Source organism: Crocodylus porosus, unplaced genomic scaffold (genome assembly GCF_001723895.1).
Source record: "Crocodylus porosus isolate Cpor-Errol unplaced genomic scaffold, CroPor_comp1, whole genome shotgun sequence".
Classification (NCBI taxonomy): Eukaryota; Metazoa; Chordata; order Crocodylia; family Crocodylidae; genus Crocodylus; species Crocodylus porosus.
The window spans coordinates 12,922,892-12,945,374 of NW_017728915.1; the positions used below are offsets into that span (position 1 = coordinate 12,922,892).

Genomic DNA, 22,483 nt, shown 5'->3' on the forward strand with positions numbered 1-22,483 from the left:
CTGCCTAGCTCCCTGAATTGCTCCCCCTCTCAGGTGTGGTCCCCCTCTGGGACCTTTGGCCACACAGGCCCTGGCCTCACTTCCAAGGCCAGTCAGAAACCCCAGGCCCTCAGCTCTCGGCATCCCTTGTGGTTGGCCCCTGGCCCTTTTGGTCCTGGCCCCATCACTGACCAGTCAAGAGTTTTTCCAGTCAGGTCTATGAGCCTCTAGCTTTTTCTCTAACTTGGGTCCTCCTTGGCCCTTCTATGGCGTAACCCACCTGGTTGTGGGAGTTGGGGTTATTAAGGCACCCTGACCTGCCTTCACCAGGGTGGTAACCGGCCTGGTATTTCCTGAGGGCTCCTGTGCCGCACCAGGCCACCTGTTCCCAGCAGGGTGCAGTTTTAGGTCATGCCCAGGACCAGGAGGCTCCAAACCATCCCCTACAGCTCCTGCCCTTACCTCCAAGATTTTGCACTCAGCCTTGCAGCCAGGCAATGTTTCTGCCTGCCTGCCAGCAGCAAACTGCTGTATTTATATAGGCAGCCAGATATCTAAAATGGCCACCACAGCCACAATCAAGCACCTGCTGGCTGCTTGGCTCAGCCCTTAAAGCCCACAGGCACCCTGCATCACCCGTGAAAGGATTTTGTGGCACCCTGGTTGAGAATCAATGATACTATGTAGAGAACTATTTAGCTGTGAAAGGAGCCTAGGAATTATTTGCTGCTTCTAATTTCTGAGACTAATTTAGTAGGATGGAAAAAATAAGAATACTTTAAAGAGGCCATAACACTACGCAGAAATTTAAATGTTAAATTTAAGTGGAATATTTTAAAGAATTATTTTAATATTTTTAATTTATCATATAAATTAAGAGATTTGGGGATATCTGAATTCCAGAAATTGACAAGAAAGAATTACTGGTGTAGGAAGAAAAGATGCATTAAATATAAAACATAATTTTTGGAACTTTTCATAAATAAAATATATTTACAGTGTTAAGTTTCCATATTCTTCTTTCATTGGGCTGACATTCAAGAGAAACTGACTCCACAATCAAGAAGAGGGGGTGACCTGGAGGAAGAGCAAGCAGGAGGAAGCAACAGGGAAAGTGTTCTCATTTATCCTGAGAAATCAGGACAACTGACTAGTTACCTTACACAAATGCACAGAGCCTGGGAAACAAGCAGGAAGGATTGGAAGTCCTCACAGTCACAGAACTATGACATGACTGGAATAACAGAGACGTGGTGGGATAGCTTGCTTAACTGACACACTGTCATGGATGAGCATAAACTGCTCAGGAAGGACAGGCAGCGGAGAAGAGCTAGACTTCATGTAAAAGAGTTAAATGATTGCTCAGACCTCCAGTATGAAACTGGAGATAAGCCTGTTGAAAATCTCTCGGGGACAGCAACAAGGGTGATATGGTGAATGAGGCTTTCTACAAACAGTTAGTGGAAGTTTCTCGATCATGGGCCCTGGTTCTCATGGGCGACTTCAAAACACCCTGACATCTGCTGCAAAGGCAATACAGCAGTGCACAGGTAATCCAGGAAGTTTTTGGAGAGTGTTAGGGACACCTTCTTTGTGCATGTGCTGGAGCAGCCAACTAGGGGCCTTGCTTTTCTTGACCTGCTGCTCACAAACAGGAAAGAAATGGTAGGGAATGTAGTAGTGGATGGCTACTTGGGAAGAAGCAACCATGAAATGATTGAGTTCAGGATCCTGAGGAAAGAAAGGATGGAGAGAAGCAGAGTAAGAACCCTGGACTTCAGAAAAGCAGACTTTGACTCACTCAGGGATCTCATGGGCAGGATGCCCTGGAAACCAGTCTGAGGGGGAGAGGAGCCCAGGAGAGCGGGGTCTACTTTAAAACTTGGCTACTGTCATACTTGTAGAAACCCTTCTTGTTACCCATCACATCCCTTGCTAGCTGCAACTCCAACTGCGCTTGGCCTTCCTGACTTTATCTCTGCATGCCTGAGCAATACCAAGTTTCCCTCTTTCCAACCTCTTCTTTTGTTTTCTTCTCTCATTTCCATCTGCTTCAGTAAGTGGCTATTGTCCGGAGACCCATTTAGGTTAAAAATTTTAACTCTCTCTAATGTCACATTCAGTTTGCAATCAAGAAATTCTTCAGTTGTTTACAATGATATCACTAAAAACAAAGATTGATTATTCTATTTTTGTTCAGGCCTACCAGTGCAGTCCATGATGAAGATTCCTTGGCACTAGAATAATACCATAATGACAGTAAGAAACTAGAACTTAAGTATTTTTCCAGTTCTAGTCTTCCTCCTTCTGGAGTTTTACTGCACGTTATTTCCCTGTTTCTTCTCCTAAATAACTACACCTGCTTTGCTTTTCAAACTCTTACCAAGATAGCAGTATCTGAAGTAAATTGGATTTTGTTATTCTGTAAGTTCAATGCTTATTAGCCACGTTAATTTTTTACTTGTAGCCTCTGTGTCTTTAAATGAACGTCACATGAATATATAAAATAAAGCAAAACTACAGTATTCTCATTTACTGCTCTCTTATACATCAAGTGTATGTAGGCCCAGATTTTTTATTAAAGCAATACCCAAATATACTTAATTATGGTACTCAAATACATACTTCTGAATACTTTATATAGATAATTCACTCAATGGAGCACATAACAAATAAGATTTTGCCATTTGTGTGTGTTATACAGGCATGTTAAGCAGGCAAAATGATATTAATCTATATATTCATGTCCACAAAAGATGAAATAGTCATGCAGAAGTGGCAGCATATTTTCAAAATATCAATTCTATAAAATTTTTCAACAACAGAATGTAAATGTCATTCTGATCCTAGAGTCAGAGTGACGTTGTAGTCATGATGATCCAAAAATTATGCAAGAGGCAAAGATGTCTCAGGGTGATATCTTTAATTGCACCAACTATGCAGCCAGGAGTTAGACAAGTTTTTGAATGCATGGCATTCTTCATCAATGACCAGATAAAGAATGTCTTGTATTAAAAAGCTTATCTAGCTCTGTCCCAACTATCCTGATCCTATGCAATAATAAGAGCTTTCTTAAAAGACAAAGTAGCAAGATAAAGTGGGAAAGAATGCAATGGTACTGTACTTTAGCAAATGTTGAACCCCTTCCTTCCGATTCAATTGTTATAGTTTTTGTACGACGTTGCAAAATTTGGTCAATATCTTCTTCACAGAATTTAGAGCCCTCATCTTCTTCATCCATAATAGCACCATAGGCACCTCTTCGTAGCAGATCTTCTATTTCTTTTTTGGAAAGTTGCTGAATCTGTACAGATAAAAATGACTTTTTAAAAACATGTTTTAAAATTCTTGAAAATATACTCACATATTCAGCATTTTTATAACTAAGCTGAACTTCTAAATTGGCATTTAGAAGAGACAGAGATACAGTTCTATATTATAATTACAGAAACATTAAAATGATACATATATTTGTATTTAGATTTATCACTCTCAAGTGATAGCTTCAAACGGGCCCAAATAACTATCTTCCTGAACTATGACTTCAGTCAATACATTGATGGATAAAGGACTCTGAGAACATTAGCTCTAAGCAAGCGCTTAATCAAATCATCAAAAAATATATGTTTAATGTGAAAGCTAAACAAAAGCTAAATATTGTACTAATATGGTAGACTATAACAATTTGGAGCAAAATTTTCACCCTCTTACATTTCTCTTAAGAAAAACCCTATTCAATTTAAAAAAAAAGTCCATATTTTGGTTTATCAGAATTTGAATGTGGAGGTCTTCAATAGGTAATAATACCATGGTGTAAGGGGAATAAAGTAAGGGATTTTGTTTAATTTGTGTTTAAAATTTATAGTTAATTTTACAAGCGTCATGAAGTACGAGGAACCTAGATTCAAGATGCGGCATAATCAGTAACACAAAGGTAGCACAATACATTATTTCATAAAATAACACTTTAAGTTAAATTTTTCTTTCAGATATGCTATCAAAGAAATTCTTCTTGAAGTTTAAGAGAATAAAAGGAAGCAAGCAGTCTGTGCAAAAGGTCAAAACACACTGTGACTAAGTTGTTGATACGTTCTCAAGTTCATCTGCCTGCATCAATGAAACATCACATGGATATGCAAATAATTATAAAAAGAACGTTAAGATTAATTTAAAAACTGCCTTATTATTACAAAAGTAGTTTAAAAAAATGGCAGTTATTTTACTCTATAAACAAAAAGTCTACATACACCACCAACGCTATTTTCTCTTCCACTCATGCTCTGTAGGACAGCTTTATCCAAACCCAACTTCAGACTTGCTCTGTCAAACATTTCCCTCTCATATGAGTTTCGAGTTATCAATCTGTAGACTTTCACTGCTTTGTTCTGACCAATCCTGTGGCAACGTGCTTGGGCCTTTGAAAGAGAGAAACAGCAAGAATAAAACTAGGCTTCTTCCTAGGAGTAAGAGATTTGGTCTAAGAAATGTGTTGAGCTGTAAAGTGCTATAAAGGGATGAAATCAACTTGAAAACAAGTCCATTCACATGTTTTTGAATGGAAACTGTAAAATGTAACAGCCCTTTGGAATGTCAAAAATAGTTTTGGAAAGATCAGTTAGCAGAGCACAGACGAGGTTGATCAAACAAAGATATCATGTATAAACTTTTGTAAATAAGTCACTGATTTTTCAATAGTCTAAATATCTCCAAAACACAAATAAAATGGTAGCCAAAAAGCAATTTACAGATTATGCTGATTCCAGAATACCTTTCTTCAGTTTGGTCTATTCTCTGGCTGATCTTCCATTTGAAATATTTTTAAGTACTTAAACTGAACAATTCTACTACTTCTGGTTTTAATAAGTTATGAAAATTCTCTATCTTTTCATTATATTTCTATCTGCTTGTATATAATAACCACCTCCAATTTTCCTATGTCATTAAATTAGAGGTGGGCAAAGTCTGGCCACCAGTGGACTCCACTTCCCAGCAGCTCCTGCCTGTGTGGCTGGGGCTGGTTTCCATGGAGACCCTAGCAGCAGCCCCACTATGACAGCACAGGACCTGGATTTCTGTGGAAAAATGGGCCCCAGCAATGCTGGCAGGCAGGCAGCAGAGGCGCCAACCTCTTCCTGGTGGGGCGGGCCGTGGCAGCACCACTGGGAGTGGTGGCTACAGGGGGCTATGGAGAATTTTGGGGTGGCTATAGTGTCCCCCTCCAAATCCTCCCCAGTGCCACCCCTACTGGTAGAGTGCAAAGCAGGGCAGGGAGCTGCTCGAGAGTCCAGCTGGGATCTTGTGATGGCAACAGCATGGTCCAGAGCTAGGACAGAACTGCAATCTGCAGCCTGCATGCTTCAGGCAGGGGCGTGCAGGGAGCGGATTGCGGCTCTGCCCCAGCTCCAGACCACGCTGTCACCACTGCAAGGAGCTGGGGCAGAGCCATGATCTGTTTCCTACACGTCACTGCCTGGGGCATGCAGGCTGATCACAGCTCTTCCTTGGCTCTGGACCACAGTGCTACCACTGCAAGATCCTAGCTGGGCTCCGGAGCAGCTCCGTGCCCCGCTACATGCTGCTGGGGCTGGTCTCCACGGAAACCTCAGCCTGTGCACTATCATAGTACAGCTTTTGCTGGGGTCTCCATGGAAGCCACCCCCAGCCACATGGGCAGGGGCTGCTGGGAAATGGAGTCTGGCTGCTGGCCAGATCCGACATTTTGCCCACCCCTGCCTTAGGCAGGGCAAAATGGCACTTTAGAGACTAAAGGTTTTTCAGAAAGGCGTTTAGTCTTTAAGATGCCACCTTGCTCTGCCTTCTGCCTGACTTGACACTAACATGGGTAACTTTCTCATTTTTCTTTAAGTTTTACATTATTAATGTTTTTATCTTTCGGTTGTTCCTCAAAACCCCTCAGTGGTTCCCAACCTTTTAGATACCCTGGATGGACTCAAGACATCCCTCAGGTCTCAGCTTTCATTAGTTCATTAGGGCAAAAGAAAAATAATGAGCAATTGTTCTGTTGCAAAGGTCTCAAAAAGACAACAAAAGGGAAGAATATTTTTAACACTATAGATTCCTATTTGAAATCCTGGGCTTATAATGTGAATGATATTTGCATACCTGAAAGTGCTAAAATTGCATGGCACCTCTGAAAGCATCTAAAGGCACCTCATGGTGCTGCAGCACCCTGGTTGAAAGTCCCTGCCTTATATACTAACTGGACTCTTAACTGCACTCACAGTCTGTTATATGCGGTACTGTACATAAAACTATGACAAATCCTAGTTGCAGTCTTCTCACTCCTACCGAGATATGAAAAGTCTATGTCTTTCCTTTTGCCATTTTGCATTTTTTTTAATTGATCTAATTGTGGGTAGATGGGAATAACTTTCAGAAACCACTATAGCAGGGACGTCAAACATACGGCCTATGGGCTGAATCTGGCTAATGAAGCCACTCATCTGACCTGCTAGACTACCAACATGGCTGAAGAGAATGGACCTGCCACAGAATCGTGGACACAGTCCTTGTTGCTTTCTGGACTCTTCCCCCCGTATCTGCCCTACCACAACTCTACCCCCACAGCCACGGGCCCCCACTGCTTGCCCTGAGTTGGAATCAAAGCTGGAGGTGCCACTGTGGCAGAGGGCATAGTGGCAGCAGCTCCAACTCTGGCATGGGACATGCAGTGGGGGAGTGGCTACTGTGTACTCCAGTTGAGAGCTGGAACCACTGCTGCTATCACATGCTCTGGTTTGGAGATGCCACCATGTGCTCCAGGTGGGAGCTGAAGCTGCTGCTGCATACCCTGTGTTGGATCTGGCCCAGAAAGAACCCTGCAATCCAGATCCGGCCCAGGGAACAAGGTGAGTTTCACAGCCCTGAACTGCAGGAATAATACTAGTCACAAGGATCCTGGTTTTCTCTGTTAAAAAATCCAAAATTATCTGATTTCCCCCCCAATTCTCTGATTAAAAATCCATGTTTTACCACAATTAAAATGAATGTCACTACATCTATCTATCCAGGTATCAGTTGAACACAATGTTTTATTGATATATTTGCAACTTTAAAGCAATTTGGAGCCCTACCAGTGCCTCAATCATGCTGGCTCCCTGTCCATGCCGGTGCCCCTCACTTCCAACCCACAGCCCTATATCCCCACAGGTGCCCCTCACTCTTGACCCACAGCCCTGTGAGCCCTGCCAGTGCCCCTCATTCCCGACCCAGTCTTCTGCCCTGTCCAGCCATTCCGGTGCCCCTCACTCCCAACCTGCGACCCCCTGGCCCTGCCGATGCCCTTCACTCCCAACCCAAAACTCCGCACCATGCCCTCCCAACCCCAGCCCTGTTGGTGGCCCTCACTCCTGACCTGCAGGTCTTGACCTCCCCCCCCAACCCTGCTGGAAGGGGAGATCAGCTGACCCCTGCTTTGCATAGCCCCATGCAGACTCTCAGGATGGAGGTGTGTGGGGACATGGCAGGGATGTCTTTCAGCACAAGGTGCATGCAGTGCACCTCATGAGGAAGCACAGGCAGTGGCATCACACACTGTCCCATGCCACTGGCAGGTATGGCACAGTAGGGAGGACCACAATAGGGCCTGAACCTATTCAGCCTCCACAAGAAAAGGCTAAGAGGGGATCTGGTGGCCATTTACAAACTTATGAGGGGGAACCAGCGGCAATTGGGTGAGGCTCTGCTCTCCCAGGCACCGCTAGGGGTTACTGCGATTAACAGTCACAAATTGTTAGAGAGAAGGTTCAGGCTGGTTCAGGAGCCATTACTTTACAGTTAGGGCTGTCAGGCTCTGGAATGGACTCCCAAGGGAGGTGGTGCTCTCTCCTACCTTGGGGGTCTTCAAGAGAAGGCTGGACAGATATTTGGCTGAGGTGATATGATCCCGGCACCCATTCCTGCCCGGGGCAGGGGGTTGGACTTGATGATCTGTTTAGGTCCCTTCCGACCCTAAGTACTATGATACCAGTGCTGCTAGGTTCCACAGCAGCATCATAAAGCTGAGTGCGTCTCTGGCCTAGGCCATATTGCAGGTAGCAGGAGGACGGCAAGGGGCTTCAGGCAGTCTCCATCATGCCCAGGCTGGAGCACAGCACCTGTGGCTCACACTGCCAGTCATGGAGTGAGTCTGGCCCCAGCATAGGCTGGAAAAAAGGAGAAGAGAACACCTGCAGCACCCCCCACCTCTGACCTCTCTGCCCCACCAAAGTCCTAGTGTCCAGACACTTTCACCCAGCACCAGCAGGAACCTACCCCACCATCCCCACCCTACACACATACACACACCTGCCCTGATGGTTCCCAAGCCCTGGCCCTCCAACCACCCTGCCCATGGACTTGCCTGTATCCAGCTGCCAGGGCTGCTCCCACCACCCTGCTTGGCTCTGTGTGTGTGTGCATATGCATGTGGCATCCCCTGCCTCCAATCACCCACCCCCCACTCCCCCCAACCCAAGCAGCTCCTTGAAGACTAGAATGCTGCCAGCCTGCAAGGGGAAACCTGTGGTATCCTGCATTTTTCTCCACTTAAAGGGGAAAATCCATGTTTTCCCCTCAGGAAACAGAAAACCCAGATTCCTGCTTATTACTAAACACGGGACCAAATTTTCCTCTTACTCTGCTATTGCCAACCCAGAGTTTAAGTAATTAGTGTATAAAAAACTATAACCTGAATTTTGTGATACCTTCACAACTTTGAGTGAGCATTTTGTAATCTCTTGTACAGCATTTACCTTTGCAGCACCTTATATGCTTCTATATTATGATTTAAGCAAGAGACAACTTCAATTAAAACAACTTGGGGAAGAATGGACAAACATTTTTGAGAAGTGACAGGAAAATATAAAAAGAAACTTTTAGAATATTTCAAATTCTCTAGGTTTTTAAGGCAACTTCGAAAAGCATAATGAAAAAGTATAGTTGTGATAGTGAAAGGGAAAGCCCAGCTTATTTATTTATTACTGCATTTTTTTTTTAGCTGTATTCTTCATTATTAGTGAAATGTACAGTAAGTTTTCATTTGGTGATAAGTGCTCTCTAATATACCTATATATGGGCATCTATAATAAATATATAGATACATATATGAAAACTTCACAAAAATTGCAAAATGTAAGTTAAAAAAGATTCAGTATTTCAGAACTATATATAATAAAATGTCCAAGTTTATTCTGATTATCTCTGCTTTCTTATGTTTTATACATTTTATCTCAAATTAATTTACCTGCAGATCATTCTGAGGATTCCAGTCAGAATCAAAAATAATACATGTATCAGCTGCAGTCAAATTAATGCCCAGTCCACCAGCTCTGGTACACAGAAGGAACACGAACCGATCAGAGTCTGGTTTGCTAAATCGATCGATAGCAGCTTGCCTCAGATTCCCTCTTACTCTTCCATCTATTCGTTCATATAAGTATCTAGAAAGCATAAAACAAAAACAAACAAATAAAAAGCCTATTACAAAAAATCTATATTTAGAAAAATAAGAATGATACAAGCAATGCTGCTTAAGTATTTATTATTTAATATGAAAAAACCCCTTTGTTTTCTGTTTACTCTTGATGAATATAACCAGCAACTGGGATGAAGTTTACATTTTGAAAAGTACTTAAAAGCAGCTCTGACATTTCCCACAATCTGGCCACCAGTGTTGCTCTATCAACCCATACACTATGCTGGCCTGGCTCTGCACCATATATGATGCTCCCTCAAACCTGCTTGAGTTGTGCCACCTGTGGTGCTTTCTGTGACTGGTCCTGGGCTGCACCACACACTGGTGTAGTCTGAGGCTGTGCTGCACGAGGCGTTCACTTGGGCCACTGGCCTGGCATGGCCCGAGTGGGTGCCATATGCTTTGGATCATGCATGAAAGTAGGGGCCTGTGGGCCTGATTCAGCCTATGGGCTGATCCTGCACCACTCATCCAGCTTGTAGGGCCAGATGAGTTTGATAACTCTACTTTATACTAAGTTGCTTTAAACTTTAAAAGTTGAGAAGAAATCATAATATATGATCACGTATAACAGGAATATGAATTACTGTGGTGTTTCATTGTGTCAAAAAGTCCATAAAAGATTTAGTTAAAAATTACAAATTTAAGAACATAAGAGATATCATACTAGGTTAAATTACAGGGCCACGTAGTCCAGTATCCTGTCTCTCAGATGGTATAGAGAAGATACTAAAGGGAAAATACTGGATGCTAACAAGAAAATCTGCCCTTTTCCCCTCCAGTTTCCAGCATTTAGGGCAGCAGTTCCCAAACTGTGGGCTGCAACCCCACATGGGTTGCAACATCAGTGGATGGGGCCGCAGGGGTGCAGGGGTGGGGGCTGTGGGTTTGGAGTCAGGGGCCATGCTGAAGGAAATAGGGCCATAAATGGGGTCATGCTGAGGAAAAGTTCGGGAAGCACTGATTTAGAGGCCTAAGGAGTCCTGAATTGGAGGTTGTAGACCTACTGTTGTGTTTAATACACGGATCTACTCTGAATGAATTTGCCTATTCTCTTTAGAATCTGGGTAAAGAGCTGTCCTTTACAAGCATGTTGTGGTAATGACTTCTGTAAGTTAAATTACACAGACCTGCTTCCTAATTCTCAGGTATGTGAGAGCTGGTAAACAGTAAATCCTTATTTACTTTCCATAACAATTCCCTGTTTTACAGACCTATAATTGTATCTCCTCCCACTTGCTTTCTTCTCTAAGATGAAAAGTCCTAGTCTATTTAATCCTTCCTTATTTGGAAATCTCTCCACATCCCTGATCATCTTTGCTTACCCCTTCTATATAGCTTTTCTAAATTCTAGTAAGGTGGAGGTGGGACAACTAGAATTATACACAGGATTCAAGATGTGGGAGGACCAATGATTCACATGGTGGCATAAAGACATTTTCTATTTTGTTTTCAGTTCCCTTCTTAATTCCTAACATTCTATTCGCTTTTTGAGTCTTCCCGAACACTGATTTTTCAAAGAACTATGCACAAAAATTCCAAGATGATATGCTATTCTTTGATCATTTATTGTGTACACAGAGAAAGTATAGAATGCTTTGGTTTCTTATTGTATGCCAATTACATTAGGGGTAGTGACTAATCAGTAAACGCAATATTTAATTAGCTGCCAGAGGACAAGCCACATAAGCATCGTCAAGCCAAACCAAAATTGAAGAAAAATGAATAATTGTGGCTACCATTCAAATATTTGTAGGAAAAGCTGACAAACCTAAAAATCTGTAAGTCAACTGTCATTCCTTTCCTAACTTAACATTAAAACCAAATCTTGTGCAAATGTTGGAACAGCTAAACCTAAAACAAGATGATTCCTTCCCCCACCTCCAAACAAGAGCAAAACCCCCTACATGTGGCAAAAAGGGGTAAGATGTAAAATTTGCATTTGTTAGCTGAAAGCTTCCCAAGTTTGTTTTTCCTTCTAATCAAGCATAAAATGGCACACAAGATAATTCACAGGTCCACAGGCATTTTGGCAGGCAGCCACGTATGCGTTGTCATGTACTAACAATCCTAATCAAAGAGTAATATCAAGCAAGTTTATACTTTGTGGCTTTCAGCAGAAGATTCTACATATTCATAAAGATTCATTAGTTTATGTATTATTTGCATCTGGGAAAACAAATAAACAGTCAAACATTTTCTTTAGATAGGATTTTAAACAATACCAAAAAACTAAAACTGTCAGTGTCTAATACTAAATTCTTCAAGACTTGTAAAAAATGAGCCATTTAAGTGTTTTTATATGTTTACATGACAGTTTTTATTAGTTTAATTCAAGTCCCATCAGAATTGATAGAAAACCTCCTAATGACTTCAGCTGACTCTGGATCAGGCCGGCAATTTCATGCCTTGATTCAGAACAGTACTTAATCAGATAATTTTAAATATGTGAGGAGCTGCACTAGAGTCAATGGGATTATTTAGGGACTTAAAATTAAAAGTTAAGCAGATGAGATCTGCTGAACTGGGGCCATACAGCATAATTCTGACCTTATACTAACATGAATCAGGAGTAACTCTACTTATAACAAAAGGATTATGATCTTTAAACCTGGTAAATGATGAGAACCAGGCTCTTTTAATATGCTGTGCAACTGAAATTAAAACTATTTCTGCCTGATCCGAAGTGTCAATGCTGAGTGTCCTAAAGAAACTTAATTTAGTAATATTTCTTTCACAAAGGAAAAAATACTACTGACTATTGCATTCTATTTTGTTCACATTCAATCTTGACTCAGCAGGCATATATCCCACAGAAGTCTAGAGTCTAGACCAAATTCAGGAGTGAAGAATATAGAAGGCAATTTATATGCTTGGTGTTCTTTGAATGAAAATTGTGCATCTTGTACTGGTTTGGCTTTCAGTGGGGGTAATCTATAAGGATTAATATACATGAAAAGGATGTTGCAGGAAAAGTAACTAAGAGAAGGGTATACAATAATAAAGAATGTTTTCAGTTGCATTCCCTAGAGTATCCTTTCCAATGCTTTTAGAATAGAAGTTAAAAAAAATAAAAATCAGTAAAAGTACCATGTTTGCATTTGTACTATTACTGATGTCCAACATACAGTCACTGTTGCACTATTTTTATTTTAAATATTTCTTTGCTACAATTTTACATGAACATAATTCCCAACTTATATAATACTTCTGACTTTAAACCTATTAAAATATTCTAGTTAAACTGAAGTACAGGAGAAAAGCCATGTTTCTGACAAACAAAGAGTGTTCCATGCTACCCTAATAATAATTTTTAAAAAAACCCTCCAAAACCCCCACACTCCTAAATACACAAATGATCTAGTCCATATTACTGTTTCCCAGTTTATACATTTTTTAAATGTTGCTACAGCAGAGATAAACATCTCACATTGAAATATTTATATATGTGCCAACATTTATTTCCTTGACTTTTGCACAGTATGTTAGAAAAAACAACATACAAAATGCAAGCAATTTGAAAAATGTCATTGTTCAATTTACCTATATATTAGCAACTATTTCACTGCTAAGTAATAGGCAACATCCATGTCTTATTTTTCTTTGAGTGTAATAATGCATAAATAATTATTAAAAAACAGAGATGAAACATGATCTTAGTATAAGCACTTGATAATAATTGTATTCTTTCAGCATTAGATATGAAAAACCTACCTTGAATTACTACTACTGGAGTCTCCCTTAATCACTTAATTTTTTCCCCCCCTGGTTTTTCCCCCTCCCTTCCCTGCTCTACCTTTTTATTTTCCCAATTTACACCTATTTACACTCTCACTGACAACCTGTTACACTTTTAGCTTCTTTCACTCCTTGGAGTCTCAGAACATCAGAGACTTCCTATGCCTGAAGAAGGGTGATTGCGCACAAAAGCTTGCAAAGAACTTTCCAGCTACTCAGTTGCTCTAATAAAAGATATCAAAACTACCCAAAGAATCTTGCCTGCCTACGTCCTTAGACCAACATGGCTACAGCCAAAAACCTAGCACAATGTTATGAAGTTTACTCATTTAAAATACATATTAATACATTAAAGAATGATGCATTTGCCAAAGTTGAAAAAAAGATATATACTGCAGGCTATGGAAAAAACTACCAAATTCACTATTTTTATCCCTAGTATATTATGATAAGGTATCCTGGGTACTATTCAAAAGAACAACATATTGTAATCGTAACTTATGTAACCTCCTACCTCTTATGTATAAGATAGTCCTCCAGAATGTCAAGGCAGCGAACCATTTGAGAGAAGATAAGCACCTTATGGCCTCCTGCTTTCATTTTTGGAAGAAGTTTATCAATGAGAACCAATTTACCAGCAGAGTGGATCATTGCTTGTAGGTGGAAGTCAGGTGCAGTTGGACTATATGTCTCTCTAAACTCTCCAAGGATTTTCTCTTCAGCACCTGTCACAAAATATATACCGTATTAGTCTCAAAGATTTTTATTATTATTTTTTAACTGTAGGTATGCTTTTAATTCAATCTCTCCCTTCCCCCCTCCAATACAAAATACTGAATAATAGGGCTGTGCGAAGCTTTGGTCCCTGATTTGATTCAACGGAGTTTCAGCCCGATTTGGTGGCCAAAACCGAATTAAAACAGAGGACCCTTTAATCTCTCCGAATCGAACTGGAACCCTTCGACTCAGCTTGGAGAGATTCGGACATAGACACAGCTTTAAATGCTTTTTTCTACCTACCTGTAGGTAGCAGGTGGCTCATGAGTGCTGTGATGCATGGAGTGTCCCACAGAAGCCTGGGGGGCTCCCAAGTGTGCTCAGCAACAGACCCAGAAATGGACCAGAAGCACTTCCGGTCCACTTCCAGGTCCACCGGGGTGTGCGCTAGGGCCCCTCGCCCCATGTCTCCCTAGCTTGGTGACTGGTGCCTCCTGGGTCTCGGGGGCACCCAGGGTACCCCCGTGTCCTATCGCCAAGCCAGGTGGGCATGGGGGGGCCCAGCTCACTCCCTGGCAGACCCAGAAGTGTCCCCCCACTCTTGTGGGACACAGCTATGCCTAGTACTTCGAGACATGCTGAAAAAACATTTAAAGCTTTGTCTATGTCCGAACCGCTGATTTTCTGAATCAGTATTGAATCTTCAGATTCGGATTTGGCCAAATTGAATCAGGGACAATAATCCAAATCAATTAATCGAATCACTGTCCCCGATTCAGGCCAAATCTGAATCCAAATCGAATAGGGCCCATTTCACCCCTATAACAGAGTCAGGCTAGCTATTCAACTCTATTTCACCCATGAATTGTTTTTTCTTTTTATAGCCAGGTTCTTTTTTTCACAATTACTGATCATGTTGCGCAGCTATGAATAAAAGCAGAATTTGGCCCTCAGAAGAAATTTTATAGAGACCTTGGGAAGCACTGATGTGCCCAGGTGGGCTCTATATGCTGTTGTGGTGCATCAGGCATGGAACAACGTCTTTAACAATACAGAAATCTAGGTGAGGCTGATGATACTTAGGCCTTCTACACGTTATAGATATTATGCAGTTAACTGGTTAATTGCAAAATACCCTGAGACCTGCTACATACACAAAGTAGCTAATCATACCCTAAACATCTCCAACCAGCTATAAAGTTGACCATGAAAAATTTGTACTAACTTGATAGCTGGTTGCTACTGAGCTTTAGTTTGCCTGTGTAGCTGGGAGACCCATCAGCTGACAAGGCTCCCAGCTGCAGGGGTGCACCAACCCCCACTGGGACTGGGAGTCCCACAGCTAAGGGGACTCAGCTTTAACAGATGCTGACTCTGGGTCCCAGCAGCAACCCCCAGCTGCCAGGATCCAGCTCACAGGTGTGGAGGCTGGGTCCCCACAATGTGCTTCCTAGTGCTGGACCTACCTGTAGAGCACGGCTGCAATCTCCCCCACACTCTCAAGGCTCAGGGGATCATGGCAGTTGCAATCCCCTAGCTCTGGGGAGTGCATGGGGTGCCCCCACGGTTGGGAGTCCCTCAACTGAGAGGGTTCCCAAACAGGAGCCTGTTTCTTGCTGGTGCAAGGGGAGCCTGGGATCTAATGCACAATCCAACAAATCATATGTCCTGCTATGCACACGACTGTGTAGCTCCTGCATTAGATCCCATTGTGCCTTTACCTGCACATGTAGAGGAACCCATATAGGCACTCAAGGAGGCACAAAGCTATGTGAAGGGCCACATGAACCTCCAGAATAGCCCAGAATTGCAAAGGTGGCCTGAAAAGCCACACACACACACACACACACCTGTAACATTTAAAATAGCACTTTCCTTAGTCTTGCTGTAAAATAGGCCTAAATCCTATTTTACTAAATGCTTACACCTATATGGTTGCTTGCTCAAACATATAAACATTTGGTCTCAAGAAGTATATTCCATTTAAGGCTCTGAGGAGGGGTCTCAGTGGGCAACATTATGGGCCTCCAGGGCACACAGCACTGAGAAGGCAGTGGCCAACAGTGGCAGTTTATGGGAACAAATACCTGCCTCTCAGATGTCTCAATCACTGATGCCCATTATGCACCATTATCATCTCAGAATCCAAATCAGTTGGAAAGAAGCTGAACTGAGCAGTAGGAGCCACCCACCTATTATCTACTAATTTAGTGTTTAAGGTACTTGCCAGCAAGAGGGAAACCTAGGTTCCAGACCACACAGTCTGAGGCACTTTGATCCCATACACCCGATTACCCAGGAAAGTGTCCTAACCATGCTTTGGATCCAGAAAGGCTGAGAGCACCTTCTATCCTGTCCGGTGAAGGAATGGCAAAGTCACGGAACTATGACAACAAGCAACTGGTTACCTGATTCTGCAGTTTCCAATGTTGCAACATACTGTTGCAATATACTGTTGCAATATGCATGCTGCAGTGACTGTTCACTGCAAATGCATACACAGCATTAGAAACAGGGACCAGAACCTAGGGTATCCTCCCCACTGGAATATGAAGTAAGGCAACCCTCTTGCTTGTTTGCTTTTTGCCCCCAGGACTCTCAATTCCTTTCCAACTAGCAGTCCAGCTTCAGTAGGGATGAAGGATTTCATAGACATCAGGGGCTGGAAGGGACCTTGCAAGATCATCGGGTCCAGCTCCCTGCCCAAGGGGCAGGAAGTCCGTGGAGGTCAGATCACCCCAGCAAGATGCTCTGAGCCCTGCTTAAGCATATAACCTGGTGGTAATGCCACTTTCTTAATGAGTGAGACCAATTCAAACCTCTGCTTAGGCTGAGCAAGCCTAGAACCCAGATCTCTCTCTTCCTTGGTGAGTGCCACAATCAACATCCTATTCAAGCAAAAGGTGAATGAATTCTCCTCCTCCTCCTCACTGCTTTTTTGTGATTTACATGTTTATGGCTAAGATGAAGACATGTTACAAAAGTAGATGCCTTAAAAGTGTTTCAGGGACTTGATATTCCTGACATGTTAACTCTCTAAACAGCTTGGAGACTTAGATGTTTAACAACCACCCCTTTGTCATTTAGATATCTAGTCTGTAGAAGAGGATCTGGCTCCAGCTGTATTTTTCTTACAAGTAGAGAAAAATAATGAATTCAAGGGATCTATGAACAGAAGAAAATAAATTAATATTAAGCTACACTACATATTTGTTTTCAATAGCTACAGGAATTTCACAGTTAAAGATCCAGACTTCTTGATTATGGAGAGATTGAAAGAGATGTAACATTTTCAAATCAGAATCCTACTCTGGAAAAAAAAAATTACTCTAACACCGCCCCCCTCGAGAAAATGATTTTTCATTTAACATGGTCTGAAATATGAACAAGCATACATACACACACACACGCTTGTTCATATTTCAGACATTGTTAAACGGAATTTTCTCGAATCATTTTCTCTATGCATACATATATACACATACATATAGATACAGAAAACTGACATAAGTTTGTTTTAAAATTTAATCAGGATACTTTTCAAGAAATACCAAACCCTACAATTCTGAACAAAACGGGAAAGATTTGAAATAAAATAGGACTGAGATTTTCAATTTTGTTTTAAGAGGCTTTGAGTATTTTATAATCGTATTACCTTTGATGAGATAAGGATGATTGCAGCACTTTCTGAGTTCCATCATAGTGTTAACTAGATTAGGTACGTTAGCTTGGCCTGCTCCTTTAGACAAAAAAGCAAAATTCTTCTCCAAAATTGCACGATAATATTTCTTCTGGATATTAGTTAGTTCTACTTCAATTATAGTTTCTTCCTTGGGTGCCAACTTTTTCTCTACATCTTCTTTTAAACGTCTCAGCATCATTGGTTTCAGAATAGCTTGTAGTTTCTGCACCTGAATAAAATTTAATGATCAATAGGAATACATAAAAAGGTAGCAAAGTAGCTTAATTTAATGTTTTAGCTTCTATATCACCGCTTTGCCATATTTACATGAAATATATCCCTGGAAGGGATATATTCTGGCTTTTTGACACAAATTACCACAATTATTTTTAAGGTGCACTGAAAAAAAAGGAAGCTTTTTGGTAGTGAAGAACCCAGCTTTAGGAAAAGAGAACTTTGATCACTCTTTTACTTGTCATATATATAAAGCTTGTTATGTAATAAGAAAAAAAAATAATTATCTAACATCAATTACAATTCTGAGAATTTAATAATTAAAAGCATATAATTACCATGTACACTATAATACTAATTAAAATATAAAGGATTTGAAACAAAAATACTGGAGAGATTTTCTTCGACAGGTTATATTTCATTTCAAATACTGTATGTTTGGAATGCCAAGCAGAGTTTCTCATCTTAATCATTTGAAAGAATGATTTCATATTAGGAGGTGCACCAATACATTGGTCCATATCGTATTGGCACCAATAAAAGGAAAATTGACATTATCAGCAATTGGCTTTTTTTGCCTGAAGTGGCCAATAATGTTGCCAATAAATGCTGTGGGCACGGGCACAGCTACAGCATGCACATGGCCAGGAGTGCAGCCTGGTAGCTTGGAAAGGAGCATCAGGCCAGTAAGTCTGTGGGAGAGAAAGGGCATGGGGAGGCAGATCAAGGCTCCCATGGTGAGGGAGGGAGTGGGACTGGTGCTGCCCAGCCACAGCAACTCATGGGAGGGAGCTGTAAGTGGTTCATCTGGGGGGCACGGGAAGGGCAGGATGGCTCTCATCACTGTGCACATGCCTGGGAGAGGCATGGCCCCTCAGTTCTGCGTGAAGGGTAAGGATGGGCGGCTGCTGTGGGCTGGGGCCAAAGGCGGCACCCGGCTCTTTCCAGCAGGGAGGTTGGGCTAGGGCTGCACTAAGGGCAGGTGGCAGCAGCGCTGGGAGGGGGGCTACAGAAAATTTTGAGATGGCTCTAGGCCCCCTGTGATCCTCCCTCCCAGCACCACTGCTGCCCATCCCAAGCACAGCCCCAGGCCAACCCCTATGCTGGGAACAGCTGGGTGCTGCCCCTAGCCCCAGCACACATCAGCAGCCCACCCTTACCCCAAACAGGTCCGGGGGGCACATACCCCCGATGCCTCCCCCAGAGGTGTGTGCAGTGGTGGGAGCCTCCCATCCTCCCCAGATGACCTGCTCACAGCTCCATCCCTCCCTGCCCTGGCCCCACTCCCTCCCTCACTGTGGGGGCCTCGACCTGCACCCCCCCACCTCCTCCCTCCCTCTAACAGATTTACCAGCCGGACATTGCTCTCCAAGATGCCAGGCTTCCATATCAGCAATCAGCTCAGTACCAGCTGACATGGCTCATTAATAATTGGCCAGTGGCATGGGCCCAAAAAATCTTTAGCAGCGCACCACTATTTCATATACACAACACCGTATCATCATTATGCTTTAGAAAAATTACACCTACCCTGAAGGGTAGGTATGTGATTGCCAAAAGAAAAGAACATACAGTACAAAGGATTAGTCACCCACATTATTTTGAAAATAATTGAAAGAACAGTGACATCCAAAAAGGAATTAAATATGACCCACTCACAGCAGTAACAAAAAGAACAAAAATAACCTCCCAAACTGTTCATTCTTATTATTTTACAACTGAGAAGCTAAGTAACAATTCATATATAGTACCTGCTCCTCTGTTTTAAGATCCCCAAATTCCTGCATGAATGTAGATTCAGCAGGAAAACGCAAAGGTTCAAGAAAATGAAGGAGACTAAATAATTCTTCAACTGTGTTCTGCAGCGGTGTGCCTGTCAGCAGCACTTTGTGCTCCTACATAAAGACACAGATGTCACATGAAATTGCATACACACATTTCACAAAAAAAGTTGTTTTTCTGGCTTGTTTATTTTTTAAGTACTAATATCTAATCAGTTCAGTATGTAGGCACTATAGATACAGTGGTTTACAAACAAAATAAAGGCCATCAATAAACACAATTTAAGTCAGAATTTCTCTAAATGTAACATGTCTTGCTATTTCTTGGCTATACAGGAGTATACAATTTATTTCTCTCTTTTGCTGTATAATATTTTCATATCCCACTCTCAAATGTTATGGATAAATGTAAAACAGAAATTGGAATACCAGGTTACAAAACTGAAACATTTATTTTGGCATTCTGCTTCCAACAGCAGGCAATTCCCAATATTTCAAGGCAAAGCATGACTATGAGACTCAAAAAACCAACAATGTATCTAATGTTGGACTGAAGTTGTAGCTATGATGATGCAGGAATTATATGAAAGACAAGGTAGGTTTTCTGTGGGTGATACCTTTCATTGGACCAATTGCATAGTTAGGATTAAATTAGATAAGCTTTAGAATGCAAAGCATTTTTCATAACGCAGACTTCCTGCTTGATTCTTCATCAGAATGCCTTGTATTTGAAAGCTCGTCTAACAATCTCAACCATGCAGGGCTCCAATAAAAGATATCACCCACAAAAACCTTCTATTTCACAATATCTCTATTCATTTGGGTAAGGTAGTAGTAGTAAATTCCTGTCAGCATCTTGCAGTCTTAAATCCTGCCCATCTTTAACATTATCCAGCTTCTGTTATAAAAAGCAACTACCATTTACCTGAATATAAAACAACCCTGAATATAAGACAACCCCCACAATAACCAGATTCTATATATGGAAATTTTATCAATTCATTATAATTTTCCAGGTATAGAATCTAATTACTGGAAGGCTGTCTTGAATTTGTCCCCCTCCCACTGCTACAGCACGGAAAATAAATCTGGGGGTCAGGTAGCCCCCTTGCCATCTGCCACCCAATGTCTTCCCCCCTATACCCTCTTCCCTCCTCCTTACTGTCAGACCCTACTTTCTTTGAGCACATGGCAAATCTGAAAACACTGACCTCAAAATAAACAAACCTGTAATAATTTGCATATAGGCAAATTGCTACAGCTACCCTTAAACTTCGTTCAGTGAGAATTGATTAATTTGCCTTTTTTAAAAGGCTGCAAATTTTAGTACTGTTACTTCATAAACATACCTTTAAGCAGCACTTTTGTACCTACATTTTGGGTTTGGGGTTTTTTTTTTTTTTAAATCTATTTTGTGTTCCAGGTCAAATAAGCCAGATCTGTTCTAAATCATATCCATTAAGCAGAACTGAATTATTCCAAAAACCTTATTGACTGAGCAGGCAGAACTCAATTGTTCTAAACACCATGTACGGCACTACAACTGGCGAGCATCCTTTATCCTGGACCTATCACTCTGGGACTTCAGATATTCCCAAATTCATTGGCAGGCATTGTAATTGCAGGCCCGAGTCTGGAGGTCTTGGGGTTCGGATGCCCCCAGATACTACAAGCAAGCACCCTCCATCCTAGACTTTTTAGTCTGGGATTACTATGCGTATTACAAAGTATGCGTGATATTAACCCAAAGTCAAAAGGCTCATGATTTACCATTGAGCTGGGCCTCAGTAGCATAAAGAGCATTTCATGCCATGGTGATCCCACAGTTCAACACTGCTCAGTATGTATATACTCCAGATACTCCCCCACAAAGAAGACTAACTAGCCCCTACTCATGACTAGAACTGGGTGTTCTTGTCACAAGTCTCTGAATCCTTTAAAAATGTATACCCAGATGAGGCACAGGACAATGAGGCATCTGGCCAGACAGATGAGGTACTACTGGTCTGGCTCTACCTCATGGAGGGCAGGGGCCACACTAATCACATGCAACAGGCTAAGGGAGGGGGTGACACAGGTATTCTGGATAAATTGTTTGGGACCTCATTTGGTGATGTTTGCCAGATATTTAAGGCTGGTGAAGAAACAGGAATCATTGTTAATGGGAAAGAAAGGTGCAGCTCAGCTGTGGGCATGAAGAACAAGTCAAAATGCATTCAATGTAATGGTTCACCATGACTTGAAAAAGTTCAGCACTGAGGGGGACTACATGCAATGGGCACTAGAATATATATTATTCAGATAGGCTGCACTAAATTATCCCTACAGTAGATTCCCATCAGTTTGTCCAATATGGGCCCTGTGTTTTACAGTCACATAGTGTTTGCTGCATTTAATCAACTTCATAGTTGGTTTCTAATACTGAGCACACCCTGCTTTTCACAGCAGTTAATGACAGACTATGTATTTAATGGCATTTCCTTATATGTAAATATAAAAGGCAAGGGTTCTCCCCCTCCCCCCCATACTGAATGGAGGGGAACGGGATGTCATCTTGTGTTTGGGTAAATATGGTATTTGCAAATACTTCGTTGGAAATATTTTATAGATGGGAAATACCACTGTAATTAAATTCTTGACTATACAAAATAGCCTTGTAGAAAAGGTAGTTTAAGTTGAATTTCAGTCTTAAAAACATACTGAAAATATTTCTGAAAATGGCATACCTTCAACTGAGAAAATCATCAGAATTTTCATAGGACTGAACATTTATAGAAACATTCTAAATTTAACAATTATACATTATTACAATTTACTGTAGTAGTCTTTTAAATTGTTTTAACAGAAAAGAAATCTTATTAAACCAAGTAAATAAAA

General features: G+C 41.5%; 1 protein-coding gene across 7 annotated transcripts in view; it reads right to left on the bottom strand.

The window, feature by feature from the left end:
* CHD9 (chromodomain helicase DNA binding protein 9) overlaps window positions 1-22,483 on the bottom strand; it is a 192,787-nt gene that overhangs the window by 51,376 nt on the left and 118,928 nt on the right. For all 7 annotated transcript variants that reach the window (XM_019535722.1, XM_019535721.1, XM_019535719.1 and 4 more), the window contains 6 exons: window positions 19,577-19,720; window positions 17,565-17,820; window positions 13,707-13,917; window positions 9,224-9,419; window positions 4,227-4,394; window positions 3,104-3,283 (listed from right to left, as the gene is read on the bottom strand). In XM_019535722.1, the coding sequence (XP_019391267.1) occupies window positions 3,104-3,283; window positions 4,227-4,394; window positions 9,224-9,419; window positions 13,707-13,917; window positions 17,565-17,820; window positions 19,577-19,720 (1,155 nt within the window). The remainder of the gene's footprint in view (window positions 1-3,103; window positions 3,284-4,226; window positions 4,395-9,223; window positions 9,420-13,706; window positions 13,918-17,564; window positions 17,821-19,576; window positions 19,721-22,483) is intronic.